The sequence below is a fragment of the Sphaerodactylus townsendi genome, linkage group LG04 (assembly GCF_021028975.2).
Source record: "Sphaerodactylus townsendi isolate TG3544 linkage group LG04, MPM_Stown_v2.3, whole genome shotgun sequence".
Classification (NCBI taxonomy): Eukaryota; Metazoa; Chordata; class Lepidosauria; order Squamata; family Sphaerodactylidae; genus Sphaerodactylus; species Sphaerodactylus townsendi.
This window is the reverse complement of record NC_059428.1, coordinates 152,567,851-152,589,357: the sequence shown is the minus strand read 5'-3', so window position 1 is coordinate 152,589,357 and position 21,507 is coordinate 152,567,851. Positions and strand designations below refer to the sequence as shown.

The 21,507-nt window shown below is 49.5% G+C and overlaps 1 protein-coding gene across 4 annotated transcripts in view; it reads right to left on the bottom strand.

Moving 5' to 3' along the window:
- Positions 1–21,507, bottom strand: part of RAB11FIP3 (RAB11 family interacting protein 3) — a 70,817-nt gene that overhangs the window by 26,984 nt on the left and 22,326 nt on the right. For all 4 annotated transcript variants that reach the window (XM_048493945.1, XM_048493944.1, XM_048493947.1 and 1 more), the window contains exons 3-4: positions 12,010–12,092; positions 299–486 (exon numbers count right to left, since the gene is read on the bottom strand). In XM_048493945.1, the coding sequence (XP_048349902.1) occupies positions 299–486; positions 12,010–12,092 (271 nt within the window). The remainder of the gene's footprint in view (positions 1–298; positions 487–12,009; positions 12,093–21,507) is intronic.

The window sequence follows — 21,507 nt, the reverse complement described above, 5'->3', positions numbered from 1 at the left end:
AGCTTCCAGTGTGACCCACCTGCTCACCTCTTCCGCAAGTGCCCAAGATTTTCCTGCTGGTTAACTTCATCGTTGACTAAGCAGTTCACCTCCTGACCTTTCTCCAGGTAGCTCAGGGCAGTACACACTGCCCCCCACCCCGACCCTGACCCTTTTATCCCTACAGCTATGCGGAGAGGTAGGTTGAGGGAGAGACTGAGACAGGCCCCACACTTTCCCAGCTTGGCCCTCCTCCGACCAACGTTTAGCCACCAACTTGCTGTGCTCCAGTCCGGCTTCGGTCGGGAGAGGCACCTACCCGTTCTCCGGCTCCTCACTGGGATCCGTGTACTCCGAATGCACGGTGGAATCGATCGCGCTGTCCGTTTCTACCTCATCGTGCATCTCGTGGTGAACCAGGGTGCTGGTGTCCTCGTCCGTGAACGTCTCGCACTCGCTGTACGTGCTCTCCGAGCCCATGTACGCGCTGTCCGTCACCTCATTTGCCTGGCGAGAGGGGCAAAAGAACAAGCGGAGCAGAAGTTTAAAATCGCAGGTTTGACCACCCCCTCCTTTTCGATGAACTCCTTCGGCTCTGAAACACAATTCAGTTTGAATGATGAGACTTACCTGCCTCACTAAGTCATACGAGCAGGTGAGGCTCCCCCTACAACAAGGCAAACCATTGGTCAATCTAGCTCAATATCCTCTCCCATGACTGGCTGTGACTCTCCAGTGTCTCTGGAAAAGAAATGACTTTTTCCTGCACTGAGATGGATTTAGCTGGGAATTGAACCTGGGATCTTCCGCACATAAGGCGAGTATTCTAGCACTGTGCCACGGCCTCTGCTCAGCAAATGAGCATATGAAGCTGCCAGATACCAGGTTCATCTAGCTCAGCATTACCTCCTGGAGCTGGCAGCTGCTCTCCATGGTCCCAGGAAGATGAAGGTCTTTCCTCACACTGGCGCCCCAGAGTAACTGGAGATGCCTAGAACTGAACCTGGGACCTTCTGCACGTGCATCGTGTTGCTCTGCCGATGATCCCCAGCCCCTGCCCAAGTCATGCCACATGTAGGAAGGAGACGAAGGGTCGGCCCCCACCCTCGCTCGGTGACCGTGAAGCATCCCACCTCTCGCCCTCCTGCAACCAGCTCCCTAATTTGCAACAAAGAAGAAGAGGAGGAGGAGGAGTTGGAGTTTGGATTTATACCCCTCCTTTCTCTGCTGTAAGGAGACTCAAGGTGGCTGACAAGTTCCTTTCCTTTCCTCTCCTCACAACAGACACCTTGTGAGGCAGGTGGGGCTGAGAGAGTTCAGAGAGAACTGTGACTAGCCCAAGGTTACCCAGCAGGAATGTAGGAGTACGGAAACACATCTGGCTCGCCAGATAAGCCTCTGCCACTCAAGTCCCTCTTCTGCTTCCATCACAAGCCACATTCAGACACCACCCCTCAACCCACAGTGGAAGGGCAGCAGTCGTGTGCCAACGGGTGAGTCCTCACGCTGGGAAAAACAATGCTTGTCGGTTGCCCCGGGACACAGTGAAGCATTCGCATGCAAGGAAGTCATGCCAGTGCACGGCTGCTCCCTCCTGCTCGAGGGCCCAAGAGTTAATAATTGTTTCCATCCAGCCAACCAAGACTTGGTGCTCGACACAGCAAAAAGTAAGACGCAGGCTCTGCCCTTGGGCTCACGGGCTAAAGGCAGACACAAGGTAGCTGAGGGAAAGGGAGTGGCGAGAAAAAGGCCTGGAGGAAAATGCCAGCGGAACCAGGCGAGTTTTTGCCAGGCGTTTAAACGCCACGCAGAAAGGAGACGAGTTCTGAAAGGCAAGCAGACAGGGAGTCCAGGTAAACAAGCTGAGTCAAGAAATGGAAGAATCAGAAAAGCACAAAAAAAGGCGAAGGAGCGTGGAGGGAGAGAAGAGCAGATTAAAAAGCAGGAGCAAGAGAAGTCAGGTGCCTGTGAAGGACTACCGAAGGGCACCTTGGCCCAAAACAGGCACACCTGAGAAAACCAAACAGAGACTCTTATCAGGTTTAAAGAAAAGCATGTTTCAAAACAGCACAAGGTGTTCAGCTTTGTACAGAGGTGGACTAAAGGAGGGGTGGGGGGATGTGCCAATTCCTTAGCGACAGATTTTGGTTAATCTCTCCATACGTGCAAAAAACGGGACAAAACTACAGATCGCCCTCCTCATTGGTTAAAACGTCCAGCTGCCCTTTCTGAAATCTCAACATGGGTAGCAAAGAATGAAAAACCCTATTAGTGAGAATGACTACAGTGTTGTGGTTTTTCCGGGCTGTGCGGCCATGTTCCAGTAGCATTTTCTCCTGACATTTCTCCTGCATCTGTGGCTGGCATCTTCAGAGGATCTGATGGCAGTAAAGCAAGTGGAGTGTCTATACCTGTGGAATGTCCCGGGTGGGAGAAAGAATCATTTGCACTGGTTAACAAGTGTCGAGGGTGCGATTTTAACACTTTTAACCAATGCAATCGGTTCTTTCTTGGACATTCCATAGGTATATATAGGACATTCCATAGGTATATAGGTATATATACTCCACTTGCTTTGCTGCCATCAGATCCTCTGAAGAAGCCAGCCACAGATGCAGGCGAAACATTGGGAGAAAATGCTACTGGAACACGGCCAGACAACCTGGAAAACCGACAACCCTAGTGGTTCCAGCTGTGAAAGCCTTCGACAATACAGCGAGAATGACGTTCAAAACCGGTAGAAATTCCTTGAAGTAACGACACTGCTCTACTTGCCCAACCATACCCCCCCTTAAGATGCTCTACCCTGGGCTAGAGTCTGGAGAAGAGACTGGGAGCTCAATGGACCATAGCCACCTCAATTGACTCTTTTCATATCGTTCCGGGTAGATGTTATTGGTAGGGCGGACCTGCCCCATTAATCTCATGGGCTGCCCGGAATCGCAAGGATGACGAACTCTAAAGCGTTCACGGCGATTCCCACCAGACGTTCCTATTCAGTTTCACTTATATCTATATTTCCCGCATTTTCAGGCGGATGCAGCTGAATGCGGCCTGGGGATATTTGTTGTTCATTTAATTCTCCTCGCTCTGCGATCCAGAACCGGGGACTTCCCCAGCAGGCGTTACAGCTGTTGCATTATTGGACTGTTGTGTCATATAGCTTGAAAGATCAAAAAAAGAAACGTCTGCAGACACAGCTTGGAACCTCTCGCGCACACAAAAGGCCTGCAGAGCCACCCCACTACGGTCCCTTGTCGAAAGGCTAAAAAAGCAAAAGGGCTCTACTTGAACACATTTAGAGGCTAGATCAGTGGTGGCGAACCTTTGGCACTCCAGATGTTATGGACTACAATTCCCATCAGCCCCTGCCAGCATGGCCAATTGGCCATGCTGGCAGGGGCTGATGGGAATTGTAGTCCATAACATCTGGAGTGCCAAAGGTTCACCACCACGGGGCTTGATGTTCATTTGGGCAGCGTTCCAGATGCGCACTCGGCCTTACAAAAACTTTTCCATTCCACTGCTTGGGTTAAATATTAAACTCCAAAGACAAGACCTGCAAGGAAGACAGGTTCCTGCTCCTCACCTAGAGATCTGTTTACCAAAAGGCAGAGGTCCCCCAAATTCCCCTGGCAGTTCATGCACCCCTAACAAAAACCCTTAATCCCAGTGCCCTGGACTATGTCCAGAAGGACAGCCTGTCTGTCGCTGTTGAAATCCCTTTGCCAGATTCCTCCACTAGGGAAGTTTGTGTTTGTATGACTAAGAGATCTGACCTCAGCACATTCCCACCCACCCACCCCCCATCCTTCTCCAGATAAATCCTTCCTTCAGCCTGCCACATGACAATGGACAATGACCATTGTTTTAAGGCAGGGGGCCATTCCAGAGAGGTTGCCAAGTTAGAGGCTGTCCAAACACTGTCCACTCCCCCATACAGGAAGGGGTGGCTTGTAAAACATGCACAAAACCGCTCCATTGTCCTGGATTTTGATGTTTTGCCTTGCGAGATAATGCCCAGCAGTGACTCCCGAATTCTCTTGCAAATACTTTCTGAAGCAGTTCTAGAGTCTTAATGTCTGAAGCAGCCAAGACATCACTGTGTCCAGCGTGGTATAGTGGTTAAGAGCAGGTGGAACCTAATCTGGAGAACCGGGTTTGATTCCCCACTCCTCCACCCGAGTGGTGGAGGCTTCTCTGGTGAACCAGATGTGTTTCTGCACTCCTATATTCCTGCTGGGTGACCTTGGGCTAGTCACAGTTCTCTCAGGACTCTCTCAGCCGCACCTACCTCACAAGGTGTCTGTTGTGGGGAGAGGAAGGGAAAGGAGCTTGAGTCTCCTTACAGGAGAGAAAGGTGGGGTATAAATCCAAGCTCCTCCTCCTCCTCTTCTTCTTAATGTCTGAAACAGCTAAGACATCACTGCATCCAACTCTTGCCCCCAAAGCTGCCCGGTTCGCTCTGAGATGTCCCAAGAATAACCTTAGGAAATCCAGATGAGCCACAATCCGTGCAGCAAAGGAGGGTCGACCCTACTTAAAGCATTCAGCTAATAAGACAAACTATGATACAAGCATTTTTTTTTAATTAAAGTGGAACTTTCACAGTAAAAACAATAAAAATCCAACTCTTCAAAAATGTTCACCTGAATGTTGGCTTAAGCCAATGCCAAAAAAATTTAAAGGACATCAATAACATGTCTCTCTATAAACAGAACTACATTTCCAAGAATCTTGGAAATCGTAGTATCAAGGGCATCCCTGCAGGGAAACAAAAGGATCATATCCTGATGATTTCCTAGCGGTGATATCACGATGTGGCCTGCTCTTGGCCCTCGCTCTGGCTTGCGTTCCTGAGCGAGGTCACCGCCAAAGGTCTGCAGCCGGGAAAGCTGCGGATGCTCCCCGACGGGGAAGCCAAGGTTGAACGCCGTGCCAAGATCTATGCTTTCTTCGTGTTGCCGGCTCAGAGAGCAGAACTGGATAAGTCTGATGAACCCTCCTGAATGCATTTGATGCTCCGCCTACCCCGAAATGGGCAAGATACAGGTTCATGTTGGGTAGAAGGCCTGGGATTTTTAATTGGCCAGAGGTGGGCTACAGTCAGCAAAAAATGGCCCTCCTCAGTTTGACGCAGTCGTCCAAAAGCCAACGGTGATCTGGAGGGCTCACTGCCCACCGTTTACATGCTCAATAGAACCTTTACCGATGCACGTGTAGCAGTGGGGTAAGCCAGTGCTTGATGGAGAAATAACTAAACCCTGCTACAAGATGAGGAGGAGGAGGAGAATTTGAATTTATACCCCACCTTTCTCTCCTGTAAGGAGACTCAAGGAGGCTTACAAGCTCCTTTTCCTTTCTCTCCCCACAAAAGACGCCTTGTGAGTGGGGCTGAGAGAGTTCAGAGAGAACTGTGACTAGCCCAAGGTCGCCCAGCAGGAATGTAGGAGTGCGGAAATGCATCTGGTTCACCAGATAAGCCTCTGCCACTCAGGTAGAGGAGTGGGGAATCAAACTTGGTTCTCCAGATTAGAATCCACCTGTTCTTAACCACGACACCACGCTGGCTCTAAGACTGTGCATGACCTACAGAGATACAAATTGCACCAATGCACAGATTTCTCACACTTGAACGGCATTCATATTTTAACAATAGGCTGGTCTGCTCCCATTGCCCTTCTAGACCCACAACTGCTATCCAACCAGATGTGCGTCCACACGAACCCCCCTCACCACACCTTCAATGGGAGAGACTGAAGCACTGCCTTCCAAGGGCGCCAGCTCACCCCCATCCAGTCAATTGGGACATTCCCCTGAAAAAGGCTGAAGGGCTAGCTGAAAATAGGAGCAGCCACTGTGAAAGGATTTGGGGGCCAAATCCACAAGGGCCCTGAACACAATATGAAAAATACCAGGGCATATATTTGGAGCCACTTAAAATAAGCACGTCTTGGCAAGGGGGAGGGGAGGCATACTTCCAAGACCCACAGATTGTTTGCTGCTCATACCAGGTACAGGATCCTGAATTCTATGAATGTACAAACAGCAGTGAAGGGTCAAACCAACAGTCTCTGCAGTGTGTTTCACACTTTGGCAGGCCAGATACCCCGGGGAACCCTCCCAAGCATGGCACGGAGGCCAAAGGCTCCCCCACTGTTGCGCCTACATGGAGGCTTTATTTCTTCACTGACAGACCGGTCTTGCATAGCCTTTTCTAATTCTCTTTTAAAATGAAGTTACTTCCCCTGAACAACCCGGCACCCCACCGAAAAACAATTTGCCCTTTTGAGTGTGCTGCAAGGAACCGCCGTCAAGAAACGTCCCAGCTTTACCTGCCAGCCAAGGAATTCCAAGCGACGTTACTTCCGTAAACCGCAATCAGGTCTTATGTCAGCTGCTGAGCTGAATTTAAACACACACACACACACCCTTATAGAAACAGCAATAGCATTACTGAACCCTACACAATTCACAGATCAGTCAATCAGCAGCTAGCCAAACTAACTCTGTCAACTGCTCCTGCCGCACCCTGCTTGCCATATAAATAGTTTCCCTGACACAAAACCCTACCTGGCTTCTTCCTGGAGGGATTCTGTGCGCCCCAAAATATTGTCTATATTCCTCTTCTTAACCCAGAGAAAGAGAACCCTTTTTGGACGAACACTTCCAGAAACCGGAGCCACCTACCGCTCTCAGCGCTGAGCGCCCGCCCCTGCCCGCCGGGACTGAACTTCCTTGAGGCGAGGTGTCCGACGCCCGCCCTCGCTCAATGGGCTCGAGGATTCCAGACTGAATGGGAACGTGGATCTCGGCAACCAACCTGCCTGGCCTTGCTCAGAAGCGGGAAGGACTGCGTTGCACCCTAAGGCACGCAAAGGACTCGCTCGGAAAGGGAAAAGTCCACCTCTGGACACTCTCCGGTTAGAAGAGGAGGAAACACACACACGCACACACTCACTCCCAGATGACGGCCCAGGACGAGGAGGAGGAGGCGGCAAGAGAAATCAGGAAGTGTACGGGGCTGCAAAGCTCAGGTCTCTCAACAGAGTTGCTTTTGTTCTTGAATTCCCCAGATGACCCGTCTGTGAGCTAATCCGATCCCCCCTCCTCAAATACTTCAGCAGGAAGGGCTGACTGGCCCCCCCACCCCAAGCAAAGCTCTCTTTTGCTTCTGAAAGATGTGAGAGAGAGAGAGCCGGCAAGGTACAGAGCAAACCTGAACCTGGCTCCAGGGCTCGCCCATCCCGCCCTGTCCCCATAGAACACTGAAACCCTGTGTAAAAGTTTGGCAGGATGTCTGAGGACTGACAAGCAGAAAGATCCCTTAGATTATGAAGTGCATGTGTGGTAATTACTACTCTGGGGCCCAGAGATGGCTGCCAGCTTAAAGAGCTTTAAAGAAGAAGGGTTTGGATTTATATCCCCCTTTTCTCTCCTGTAAGGAGACTCAAAGGGGCTTACGAGCTCCTTTTCCCTTCCTCTGCCCACAACAGACACCTTGTGAGGCTGGAACCTGGAAAAGGGATTTGTGGCTGCAGATTTCTCTCTTGTGGCAAAAGGCACTTGGCCGCTGTAATCCTGTGGCTGGGTTAATGAATAGGCAGCCAAAGTACTACCTGGCTCCCAGCTATGTACGAAGCTACTTCCTGACTCAGAGGCAGAGTCCAGATTTAAGGGATCTATGGGTCCGGGGCAGCCTTGGCCACCTGACATTCCTCACGTCCACTGAGACCGGAGGCAGAGTCTTCAAGTAATCATTTGCAGAAGCTGAAACAGGAACAGCAACCGGTTCTTCTGTGCCCCCCCCCCCCCCGCCCCACACACCCATACCACTCCAGCATACATGCATGGGACTGCTTCTTCCTCTAGCTGGGCCACTTTTCTGAAAAGTGGGTGCCGTTTCACCTGGTCAGGTGGTCCTTTGTTACGCAAACAATAACTCGGCCTGCTGAACACCAAGCTCATTGGCTGGAAGGCAAAGCTTATAGAATCCAGCAGCAGAAGAGTTTTGTGGCAGAATGGAAGAATAGTTAACAGTATTTACTCAAACGCAAGACCAGGTTTTTTCCTAGTCAAAAAAAAGGGGGGGGGGCATCTCACATTTGCACACTAGTGACAGTTATGTGCAATTTATTTTTGCACAAAACATTTTAAAGCCTTATATTCAAAGCCATCTTCCCTTTTTTTTTTCATCATTCAATCCTTTATTTCCTTCTGTTTCATAGGCTGTAATTTTCCCCTTTGGTTTTCAGTTCCCCTTGAACTGGTGACCTGTTTTTATTTTATTTTATTTTTAATTTTATTAAAAAGATGAAATTAATAACAATACAACAAAAACCATTAAACCACAAACGGTTAAGAAATAAAGGGTAACGGGGAAGAAAGGTGAATAAAAAAACAAAAAATGTGTACATCTTCCCTTTGAGTAAATATGATAACCTCGTGATTCAGTCATGTCTGTAGTCTGGAGGGCTACCGGTTTGCCAGCTGTAAAAGAAAGCTGGACCGTGCGAGTCCCTCCTGCCAAAACAAACTTTGCAGTTTCGCCACAACTCTGCCCTGCCAGCTCTAACCAAGTCACACCCTCAGCGCGCTCCTTGTGAACCTATAAAAACCAATTCAGGGAGCAACCCAGGACACCACTGTACAGGTTCCTCAGGTTAATTTCCATGTAGGAAGTGATGTTAATTTCCATATAGGAAATTATATGCACATGCGCATAAAGGCATGTTTTGGTTCTGTTTGCACCATCTTAAGGTTTCCCCACCAATGCATACCGAAAGTTGCACACATGGACGCACAGGTTGGTCTTGCTGCGACAACACACAATTCCACCTTTTCCCCCAAAACTTGTCCAGCAGAGTAGGCACACAGAGCACCCTTATTGGCCTTGGAAATGGTTACAAAGGCAGGGATTGAGGCCACCACAAAAAGAAGAGGAGTTGGGTTTACATCCCCGTTTTCTCTCCTGTAAGGGGACTCAAAGGCCCCTTCCGCACATGCAGAATAATGCACTTTCAATCTACTTTTAATGTACTTTGCAGCTGTGCAGAATAGCAAAATCCACTTGCAAACCATTGTGAAAGTGGACTGAAAGTGCATTATCCTACATGTGCGGAAGGGGCCAAAGGGGCTTACAAACTCCTTGCCCTTCCCCCCTCACAACAAACACCCTGTGAGGTAGGAGGGGCTGAGAGAGCTCCAAAGAACTGTGACTAGCCCAAGGTCACCCAGCTGGCGTGTGTCGGAGTGCACAGGCTGATGTGAATTCCCCAGATAAGCCTCCACAGCTCAAGTGGAAGAGCGGGGAATCAAACCTGATTCTCCAGATTAGAGTGCACCTGCTCTTAACCACTACACCACGCTGGCTCCTGATGTCTCAGGGAGAACCACCCCAGCACATGGGGCACAGGACAGCCAAACTCAGGTTGATTGGCGGAAGATGACAGCGCAAGCGCGTCAGTTTTCACTCCATTCTTTAATGGAGCAAAGCCCATTTACTTGCAAGCCTACCCCAGCAGTGTATTGTCGAAGGCTTTCACGGCCGGATTCAACTGGTTGTGGTGGGTTTTCCGGGATGCGTGGCCGTGGTCTGGTGGATCTTGTTCCTAAAGTTCACCTGCATCTGTTCCTAACGTTTCGCCTACACACAGTAACAGGTCAGATTAGCTCCAGTGTGTTACAGACTTCCCTCTGTGATACACCTCTGAAGATGCCAGCCACAGATGCAGGCGAAACGTTAGGAACAAGATCCCATCAGACCACGGCCACACAGCCCGGAAAACCCAGTACCCCAACAGATCAGCACTGTTCACTCCTCTGCCTGTGGATTTCTAGCAAACTGGTTTTGTTTATTCCTTTAAAAACGGAGCTTATCTGTAGTCTGAATATAAAGGTAAAGTCCCCTTGGACAGGTAGGCAATAAACCTCTGAACTTTGCCCTGTCTCTTCTGACCTCTTTAAACACTCCTGGACCCTGGACTATTCCAACTATTTGTCACCTTACTTGAAAAAAAAAAAGTTACATTTTCAGAGCTGATCTCCTGGATCCATATCTGCAATTATGTCCCTCCAGCCAAACCCCTAAGTATGTCTGCACAGCCGTAGGCCCCTTCCGCACATGCAGAATAATGCTCTTTCAATCCACTCTCAATGCACTTAGCAGCTGGGTTTTACTGGGCGGAATAGCAAGACCCACTTTCAAGCAATTGTGAAAGTGGCTCGAAAGTGCGTTATTCTGCATGTGCGGAATGGGCCTCGCAGAAACAGCTAATGCAATTCTTTGTAAGGCTCTGAGTTTCCCACGCGCTGCCAAAGTGGCGCTGCGTCTCTCCAGCATGCAAATAACCCCCTCTCAGAACTGTCTTCCTTCCTCCAAGCCAGGCCAGCACAAAAAGCCCTCCTCCTCTTCACACTTTCCCGCCACTAATTTTGTTGCACATCGGATCAAAGGCTGGCTTGTGGGATTTAAGGCGCTTGAGTCTCAGCCTGGCTATCTGATAGAGAAAGTGTGTTTTGCCGGTCCATCTCTGGACGACAGAGGGCAGCAGCAGCAGCAGCAGCACAAAAAGACTCTGGATTCATTTATTTTATTTGTTGCTGTTAAGTCACAGCTGACTTAAAGCGGCCCCAGTGGGTTTCCAAGGCAAGAGACGTTCATAGGTGGTTTGCCATTGCCTGCCTCCACAGGGGCTGAAAGAGTTCGGAGAGAACTGGGACTGGCCCAAGGCTACCCAGTAAGCTTCATGTGGAGGAGTGAGGAATCAAACCCGATTCTCCAGATTAGATTCTGCCGCTTTTATCACACCATACTTCTTTGGCTCTCCATACTACCAGCATGGTGTAGTGGTTAAGATCACGTGGACTCCAATCTAGAGAATCGGGTTTGATTCCCTACCCTGCCAATGAATGGCAGACTCGTATCTGGTGAACTGGATTCGTTTCCCCATTTGTACACAGGAAGCCTGTTGGGTGATTTTGGGCTAGTCACAGTTCTTTCAGAACTCTCTCAGCCCCACCTACTTCACCGGGTGTCTGTTGTGGGAAGAGGAAGGGAAAGGGGTTTGTAAACCCCTTTGAGTCTCCTTACAGGAGAGAAAGGCGGGGTATAAATCCAAACTCTTTTTTCTTCTTCTACCAAAATACTCACCAGGGTCAACCCTGCTTAGCTTCCAGGATCTGATGAGACTGGGCAAGCCCAGGCCATAGAGGTCAGGGGTACAAGCTGGGCTACAACCCAATATTGTAAAGGGTCTTGCTGGTTATCCATGGGATTGTTTTACTCATATGTCCCCATGGCTTTATTGTATTGTGAACGGTGCCGTGAGTATTGCAGTCGCCTGAAAATGATACATGCAACACTTCCACCTCCGCACATGATGTGACAACTCTCAGATGTCTTTATTGTCTTTATTGCCCCTGCACCTTAACTTCTTGCAAGAAAACCTCCTCTGGCCCTGGGGTTAGATGAAGCGTCTCAAGAGTCATTTTTTACAGCACTGCTAATTTGAAGATGTCTCTTCCAGGTCCGACATTCAAACCCTGGACTACACTGGCTGGTCTGAGTGCCCTGGTGTGACTTTTTACCCTGGACCATATTGGCTCCACCAGGACATACTCAAGTCACTCCAAAAGACAGAAGAAATTCTAACGTGCATTCACCTCCAAGTGGGATGCTGCCAAATTCTGCAATCCAGCCATTTTGAAGAGAACCCCCCACCCCCGTATACATTCCTGCTTCTCTCCCTGCTGCACCAACCAAATTCCACAAGTTAGACTATTTTCGGCTTCTCTTGTAGCATCCCCCCCCCCCCCCCCCCCCCCCCCCAGTTCAGTTCACACAATTTTAAAACACCTTTTTTGTGTGTATGAATCAACTGCATAATAAGCGGCATCAAAGGGGCACAAGTTAGGAACATTCACAAACATACACATACAAACAGAGAAGGAGAAGGCTCCTCGAGGGTAACAGATGCAAACAAGGGGGAGGGAGAGGAAACAGAAGAGGGCGCATTTGCATTTCCCTACCTCGAACGTGACAAAGTCATCGAACTCGTCAGGACAGGCGGATGGAGTGTACCCCATCGGACACAGCTGGTTTTCAGGATCGGCTGTAAAAAAGGAGGAAGGGGAGAAAAACACAGCAGCGTTACAGAAGGCCTTTCGGATCATTTGTGCATGCAAACTACTCTCCTCCGGTCAATGTCCAGCAAGGTAACGGAGAGTGAGTCTTTGAGAAGTGTTAACTGGGGGTGGGGGGGTGGGAGGGAAGGATGGAAGGAAGGAATCCTGCCAGCGCAGACCAGGATTCCCACTGATTCTCTCTTGCTCTTTCATGGATCTGCAGCTCTGCCTGGCCTCCTTCCAGTAAGCCTCCGCCAGGGAAGTATAACCCTGCCGCATCTCTGCGTCAGATGGGACCTGAACGCTCAAGGCACTCCTGATACACAGTGCAAATACCTGGCTCAGAGGAGACACTGACACTGTGACGACAACTCTCAGGAAGACCTCAGACTTAGAAACACCAAAGGCTGAACACTGGCATCACACTTGGTCTGTGACCGTCACAAATGGGAGGCACACGCTGCCCTCACGTTCCTTTCCTCATCTTACACATCAAGAACAAATTGAAAAAGTCCTAGTTCTGGTACAGCCTTTGAACCGAATTCGCTGCGATGCCCAAATACGGGCACCTCAGCAACTGCCTCGGCTCCGCACATCGGGGTCTAAACTGGGCCTGCACCGACTCTAACATGAGCAGGCACCTGCAATTGCAGGGAACTGAAGTTTGGAAGGAGAATGGCCAGACCGGTACAGGTTCTTAGTAGTGTAGTGGTTAAGAGCAGGTGGATTCTAACCTGGAGAACCGGGTTTGATTCCCCACTCCTCCACCTGAGTGGCAGAGGCTTATCTGGTGAACCAGATTTGCTTCCGCACTCCTATGTTCCTGCTGGGTTACCTTGTCCTAGTCACAGTTCTTTGGAACTCTCTCAGCCCCACCTACCTCACTTTAAGGTGTCTGTTGTGGGGAGAGGAAGGGAAAGGAGCTTCTAAGCCACCTTGAGTCTCTTTACAGGAGAGAAAGGTGGAGTATAAATCCAAACTCTTCTTCTAAACCCTTAGAAGTTCAATTTTTAAGGAAAACATTCAATGTTCCTATACCCTCTCCCACCTGATAGCCAACCACGAGCATAACTGAAAACATAAAGAAAGTTTATTGCAATGCAGAAGAACATTTCTGCAAAACCTCAACTCCATTTCGAAGAATTTGCTAAAGCAGGGGTGTCAAACTCGTGGCCCTCCAGATGTTCATGAACTACAATTCCCATCAGTCCCTCCCAACAGAAGCATTGGCTATACTGGCAAGGACTGATGGGAATTGTAGTTCATGAACATCTGGAGGGCCATGAGTTTGACATCTGTGTGCTAAAGCATTTCTGTTTTCCTTCTGGTCACACTTGATGTCGTTGCTGTCCAATATGCCTGGGCTATTCCTCCCACACTTGGACAATAAACCTCTTCAACAGTCAACTGGGTATCTGCATCAAGTGGGCCCATCCCAGAAATGCTGCGCTTGCTTTCCAAGGACGCTCTTGGCTTGGCTTTTCTCCGTCAGGATCAGCTCTTTCTGAATGAAGTGCAGCACAAGGTGGTTTGACGAATGGAGTCTTTTTCTAACCGGGACGTGCGACGGCTGGCAGCCCTGCCACCTTTTGAAAACACTGGCCAGGAGACAGGTTTTAAGGAACCACTTTGCACTGGAGGGAAAACTGAATCAGATCTTTCTCTCAAAAAGTCGCAGGAAGGCTTTGGTGGGATCCGTTATCACAGCTGGTTCTCTTGTCACTGTAACCCTTGATCTCTTTTTGGCCTGAGGTATGTTTACACATTCCAGGGCAAACGGGAAGCTAATTGGTTCAGATCATTAACTACCCCCAGGAGACATCAAGAGTTTTCAAAGCGCGCTTTGGTCATCTTGGGGTAACTGCAAGTTTCTTATATACTGTAGAAAATTAACTAACTGGGCCTAGCGAATTCACTAGCTGAGAAATGGGCTCCAGCCCTTGAATGCCACAAGGTTGTTTTTTTTTACCAGAATTACAGGTAAGGATCACAGTTCCTTAAAGATAACAGCACCCAGCAAATGGGACAGTCGCAGAGTTACACAGAGTTCTTGTTTTGTGAAGAACCAGGGTTACAGCATTTCTGACTAATTGTACAGATAACCTTTAATGGCATAGACATTTCTGACTAAATATTTCCAAATTTCTCTCTTTCTTTTTTCTTAGAAGCCTCCTTTCCCAAACCCTAATGTTGAAGCACTCTACCAAACCAGCAAATAAAAAGCCAGCAAATCATCATCCTGTTTTGTCAACAGAGATTCCCACAAACAATTTCCCTACCCCTAAGTACTTGTTCCAACGGGGTTTTCAAGAAGAAAAGTGAGTCGAAGGAGAAGGAGAAGAAGGAGAAGGAGAAGAATGAGAAGGAGGCGAAGAAGGAGAAGGAGAAAGAGAAAGAGAAGGAGAAGAAGAAGAGGCGGAGGAGGAGGCAGAGGTAGAGGCAGCGGAGTTTGGATTTATACCACACCTTTCTCTCCTTTAAGGAGACTCAAGGTGGCTTACAAGCTCCTTTCCCTTCCTCTCCCCACAACAGACACCTTGTGAGGTAGGTGGGGCTGAGAGAGTCCTGAGAGAACTGGGACTAGCCCAAGGTGACCCAGCAGGAATGTAGGAGTGCGGAAACACATCTGATTCACCAGATAAGCTTCCGCCACTCAGGTGGAGAAGTGGGGAATCAAACCCAGTTCTCCAGATTACAATCCACCTGCTGTTAACCACGACACCACGCTGGCTCTCTTCGTGAGGCGATACACCTCATGAAGCTCGAGTACCAAGACTCTTAGCCTTGCAAAAGGGGGGCATTGCATTCTGGCATGAAAACCCTGCCTCAAATGCCTATCTATACCTTTTCCTGGATAAAGATGACAGGTTTGAGAATTCATCGGCCATTTCCTGGACCGTCTTTGCTCTAGAATGCTGTTTGGGTCCTGGTGCCCACCTAGTTCTGTCCCCAAGGCACGAGGGCCCAAGCAGACCACTCTAGAACAAAGATCTGGTGTCACCTTTAGCCTTAAAAAAGTATAGTTCAGGATTTCCTGAAAGGGGGCTTGGCAGAAACTGTTGGGGCCAAAGAGCGGCAGCTCTTCAAAAGCTGGTTAGGTTCTCCGCCGTCAGCTTCCAGATGTAATTCGAATTGACACTTTTGATCTTTTGAGTGCTTTACGGCTCCGAGCGGCCGACGCCAGCTCACCAGCTCTCCCAATTTGGGACTCCGGGCTCTATTGTTCGCAGCACTTACGTCTACTGAATTCGTAATCCGTGGGACAAAACCGGCTGTTGCAGAAGTCGCCTTTTGTGTGTGCAGGTTGCATCCGTAAAGAGAGACACTTTTGCAAAGTAGAAAAGCCTGTTATGCAAATTGGACTATTCAGCGGATGTCAACGGCCACCAAACCTGACTCACAAGTGGAGGTGGGGGGGGGGGGGCAAGGGGACATACGGGGTAGCAGCTGGGCCTCGGCCAGAATCCGTTAGTTGCCCTTGCTGGTACAAATTGTCCCTGAGGGCAAAGAACTGTATGCTGTACCTGGTAACCGGGTCTCAAAATATTTAGATTGAGCCATCCTCATTACTGCTAACAGATACCACGTGGATGAAGGGGTGACGGGTAAGATACGCTGTGACAGTTACAGAGATAGAGAAGGCTGAGCTCGTATCCTTGACAGCAAGAGAGAGACGCACTGAACCAGACAAAGAGAGTCATTCACAACCAACGAGGAAAACATCCCGGCTCTTTGATGTGTTAACCCCCTGTTGATTGGAGGGGGCCACCTTCTGGTGGGCTTGACCTGACACCCAGATTGGCTAAGACCCCAGGAGCCCGTGTGGGGAGGGGTCTGGAAAGGGCAGCTGTTCCTTTGTTTGGGGACTTGCTAGTTTTGCTCTCGCGGGCTGCAGCTGAGAGATAACAGAGGAGATCAATGCCAGAGCATCCGTGCAACTGCCCGGTCCAGGTGTTCAAGGGTTCTAAGTACCCTACCTTCCGTGCTCTTTTTAGTTGGCACAGCTGCATCTGGACCCAACTTGGACTTAACTTTATTGCCACAAAGCGCAGCTGAGCTTATATCGCTCGGTGCCACAGCAGCATTTTTGATCCCTGAGTTTGAGGTGAGCTCCCAAGGAGAAAGGAAGAGAGGTCCTCATTAGGGAGAAGGGCAGACATAACAGGAAGTTAAAAAATTAGCACCAGAGCCTCTGGTGGGTTGTTGACAAAAGCTAGACTGCATTGCTACCTCTACCCATAAATGGGAGCCAGCCTTCCAGTCTGCACTGGAGCTTGGGCTTTCTCAAGAACCTGCCACAAGAGGCAGTACCAGGCACACAGCCTCAAAGCCTGCTTAAACACCTTCCCTCTCCTGTTTCCCCAATGAGTACAACAAGGTTTTCCTGACTCCATCTTTACCACCAGCGAGCCTCAGTGTGGATCTTCCTCCATGGGCTGCATGCAGGTTTCCAGAGGGGTAAAGAATGAGAAGCTATAACACTTGCAGTACACATGTCCCCCACCGTGCAACGGGAGGCTACTGGTTCACCCAAAAACAAAAATTTCCCACTGCTATAATTACCACAAAGGCAACAGCAGCGTAGTGACTCAACTGTCAAATTAGGAAGAGTGAGACCCAGGTTTAGATCTGTGTTTCTGTTGCGCTTTCTGGGTAGCCGTAGGCTGGGTAGCCAGCCTCACAGGGCGGGGGTTATAAGGCTCAAGCCAGGGAAGGCCAAGCGGAAAACACGACAGCTGTCTGTCATGACCCACCGCAGGCCGCCAGTCACTCGGGGGTCCTCCTGGAGCTCTGGAGACAGAACAGATCCCAAATCCATGGGAAGAGCCAAGAGAGAAGTCAGGTTCGAGACAACCAGCCCAAATCCTCCACCCAATCCATTTGTTCCCTCTCTCGCCCCTCCCGGCGCATCAGGCCTGCTGCCTGCACCAGCCGTTGCTATGGGGACCAAGCCTACCACAGCCTCCGACACAATGAGGCCCATTAAGCTTTCTGAATTCCTGCCCAAATGAGCATTTTACTGTGGACTCCGCAGACGCCCGGCCAGAGCCCCTTTGCTTTCCCACTAGGGCCGGCAAGCCTGGCGTCTTCACCTCACAAATGTGTCCGAGCCTCGCAAGGGCGGGGAGGGGGGGAACTCCTCGAATGGCTATGTCAATATAACAAGAAGGCATCTGCACATATTCAGGACTTATCTCTGCTACCACCACACACCCACTTCCAATGCAGATCTTGAAATCCTTCACACAGATTAATTTCTGTTCTCACCAAGGGGCTGTGACCCCCTCCAACAAGGACAGTGATCTCTCGCCACCACGCTACCATGTCAGCACTATTCTCCACATGGGAGTTTCATGTTGGAGCCCACCAGAAGAAGAAGAGGAGGAGTTTGGATGTATACCCCTCCTTTCTCTGCTGTAAGGAGACTCAAGGTGGCTTACAAGCTTCTGTCCCTTCTTCTCCCCACAACAGACCCCTTGTGAGGTAGGTGGGGCTGAGAGAGTTCCCAAGAACTGTGACTAGCCCAAGGTCACCCAGCAGGAATGTAGAAGTGTGGAAACACATCCAGTTCACCAGATAAGCCTCTGCCACTCAGGCAGAGGAGTGGGGAATCAAACCCAGTTCTCCAGATTAGAGTCCACTGCTCTTACCCACTACACCACACTGGCTCCCAGGATTTTGATGTTTGATGCCCACCAGGAAAAAAAATAAGTCTTGAGGCATATTGGTTTGGAGCACATTCAGACTGGCAGTGCAGGGCACGGGACTGGAGCTTCCCACTTTATAACATTCCAAACCTGAAACGTCACCAGGACTCACCTCTTGCTTAACACAAGTACCGGCAGGAGAGCCGATATATTGCCCTGAAAAGGTTTACTCAAATTAAAACTATATCTAGGGATCAGAAGTTGCCTTTATAGCTAACAGGTCAAGAGTCTGCACTTGACATCCTTTAAGACATTTCTAGATGTGTGCAGATCAGAAAAAAAAAATTCCTCCAAGGCTACTAGAAAAAAAAAGAAGAAAAGAAATCTGGTTGCTTCCAAGGCTACAAGAGAAACCTTCATCCCCTCCTCCCAGCTGTGTATCCGAGTAGCTTTTCTGGCACCCCCAGTTTGGCCTGGCAGCGATAAAAGCAAACTGGCACGATTGCTACAAACGTCAGTGCCGCATCTCTAATAACTAGGTCAACATGTCAGATCGTCTCCCAAGCTGGTTTGGGGCGGGCAGAGATGCCACAGCTCAGATGGCCGCAAAGACAAAGATCGCTGGAGAACAGGAAAAAGGCCACCAGAGCATCGGCAGAACTGGAAATCCACATCACGCAGCGTTATGCAAGGAAAGCCAATGTCGTGTAGTGGTTAAGAGCAGGTGGACTCTAATCTGGAGAATCGGGTTCGATCCCCCACTTCTCCACATGAGTAGATTAGACTCTGGTTGACGGGTTTGTTTTCTGACTCCTGCACAGGAAGCCTGCTGGCTGACCATGGGCTAGTCACAGATCTTTCAGAACTCACTTGGCCCCACAAGGTGTCTGTTGTGGGGAGAGGAAGGGAAGGAGCTTGTAAGCTGCTTATGGTGGAGAAAGCAGGGTACAAATCCAAACTCTTCTATAAAGGGCAAGCATTAATGTTTAGCAGTGGAGTCTATTTGCACATCTGCCTGATGAATAGCAGTGTGGATTTCTGGGCAAGAATACTTTCAAAATGGGTTCCTGAAATCGGAGACGTTCAGTAAGAACCGCAAGATAACCAAAATAACATGGTATCCCCCAGGAGACCTTTGAGTTGCCTCAGCCACCTACCGAGACCCCAATGCTTCCTACTCCTTCAGCAGGGATTCTGCCACCCAATCTACATCCTCAACAAAGACCTGGGCATTAGGTGTGACGCCTGTTACTTGGCAGAGGGCACTGCGGTTCAATCCGCCACAAGCAGCAGAGCACCTCAGCAGCTGTCAAGTTGCTACGGCAACCCCAAAGCCGCACAGATGGTCTCCGGAGGCACCACTTTGAGTTGCTGTGGCAACCCCCTCTCAGAGGTCAAATCTTCCATCCTGAGATGGAACGGAGGTGAGGCAGGTAAAGGAGGCGCTTTAGAAACAAGGAAGAAGACGAAGGAAGGGAATGTCAAATGGAAAAGTCTGGCAGAGGTGCTGATATAAAGGTGGGGAGAATTGGGGAAGCGACCATGGGGAAACAGCAGGATTAAAATTTATTTTACTGACTTAATTTATAGCCCTGCCTTCCTCTCCAGGAGGAACCCAAAGCAACTCACATCGTTCTCCTCTGCCTTTATTTTATCCCTACAAATCTTTCGGGTGGGTTGGGCTAAATGTGTGTGATTGAGTGAAGGTCACCCCAGCAGGCTTCCACGACAGAGTGGGAATTCGAACCCAGGTCCTGGTCTGACACTCTAACCGCTACACCATGCGTGGGGGAGGGGGGAAGGAAAATTTAGAAGGGGAATTGAGAAGAAAACAGGCCTAAAAGTAGGAAAGGACAGCTTACTACCCATCCATAATATAATTTATGTTCCTCTCTGCAGTTTGTGCTGAACGTAAACATGAGGATCAAGCAGATTCGTATTTGCTTACCACTAAAACCGTGTGCCGTGAGTGCAGTAGCAAGGCTTTTATGGAGAAGAAAGAGACACGCAAAAAAACCCCAAAAGCAAAGCATGACTCATCGTTATTCTCCATTCCCAGTGGCAGGTGAGTGAACCAGATTAAACAACCACTGGCTCAACTTTGGCTAGTGTAGCAGCGGGACAAAAAAATATCACATTCCTTGTTCAGGATAAAGATGGGCTCAAATCCAGCCCATTCAACCATTTGTACTGGGCATTTGTTCAGTTTCTACATTTTCATCCAAGAAGCTTGGGTTGAGGCACTGCATTCTCCCCGCCTTCAATTCTGCACATCGACCCTGCAAGGTGGGTTAAGCTGAGAGAACGCAAGTGGACCAAAGCAATCCAGCAAGCGAGGGGATTTGAACCAGCGCTCTCTAGATCTCAGTCTGACCCTCTCTAACCAGTGGGCTCCCAAAGAAAACAAGGTCCCCAATGTAGGTTTCAATCTCAAGGTAGGTTTCAAATCAATGTAGGTTTCAATGTAGGTTTCAATCTTAACAATAAAAAAGAACTTTTATAAAATGACAGCCAAGCCGATTCCGGATTGGGACTTTGTGGCTATCCGCCTAACGGGACAGATTCCCCTCTTTCTTGAGAGGACGGCAAGCGCTCTGCAATGCAGATGGGGAAGAGCTTGGGTGAACAATTAAGCATTTATTGTCACCAGAACAGCAGAGAAGGGGAGGTATTAAAGAAACGGCGTCTGTTGCCAAATGCATCTTGCGCTTCTGGGTGTGACGTGAAGTCAGCGAAACTTGCCTGCTTGGTCTGGAAGCATCAGCACAGGGAAGCGTTTATTGCTGCATCGAAAGAGCAATAAACTTAAGAGGGTGTGTGTGCGTGAAAGAAGGGCTGCAGAGGCCACTGAGTCACTGAGTCTTGTGTCTGGATCCAGGGAAGTAATTGTACCACTCTGCTCTGCATTGGTCAGACCTCACCTAGAGTACGGGGTTCAGTTCTGGGCACTGCAATTCAAGAAGGATGTTGACAAGCTGGAACGGGTCCAGAGGAGGGCAACCAAAATGGTCAAAGGTCTGGAGTCCATGCCCTATGAAGAGAGGCTTAGGAAGCTGCGGATGTTTAGTCTGGAGAAGTGAAGGTTAAGGGGAGACATGATAGCCATGTTTAGATATTTGAAGGGATGCCATGTTGAAGAGGGAGCAAGCTTGTTTTCTGCTGCCTCAGAGACTAGGACACGGAGTAGAGGAGTCAAGGTGCAGGAAAAGAGGTTCTACCTAAACATCAGGAAGATGTTCCTGACCATCAGGGCTGTTCGACAGTGGAATTCACTGCCTCAGAGAGCTGTGGAGTCTCCTTCTTTGGAGGCTTTTAAACAGAGGCTGGATGAACATATGTCAGGAGTGCTTTGACTGTGTGTTCCTGCATGGCAGGGGGTTGGACTGGGTGGCCCTTCTGGTCTCTTCCAACTCTGTGATTCCATGATCCAAGAGCCGAGCGTCCAACCTGAACAACCTGAGCATTTCGCAGTTCCCCGATAAGCCAGGCAAGCCAACAAGTCTCAGCCACGCAAAGCCAGGGCCAAACGATGTCTGGGGGGACGAGTGAAGCGTTGGCAGCACCGCCTATTGATGCTGCTCCTGACCCAGTGGAGAGGAACTGGAATGCAGAAAGTCTACAAGACTGTCTATATCCCTGACAACAGCAAAACAAATAACGGGCCCATCAAGAAGGGGGCGATGCACATTAGGAAGGCCGTCTCCCCCCTCCCCCATAAAAAAAGGGGAACCGTTTGGCAACTGGTAGCCTTACC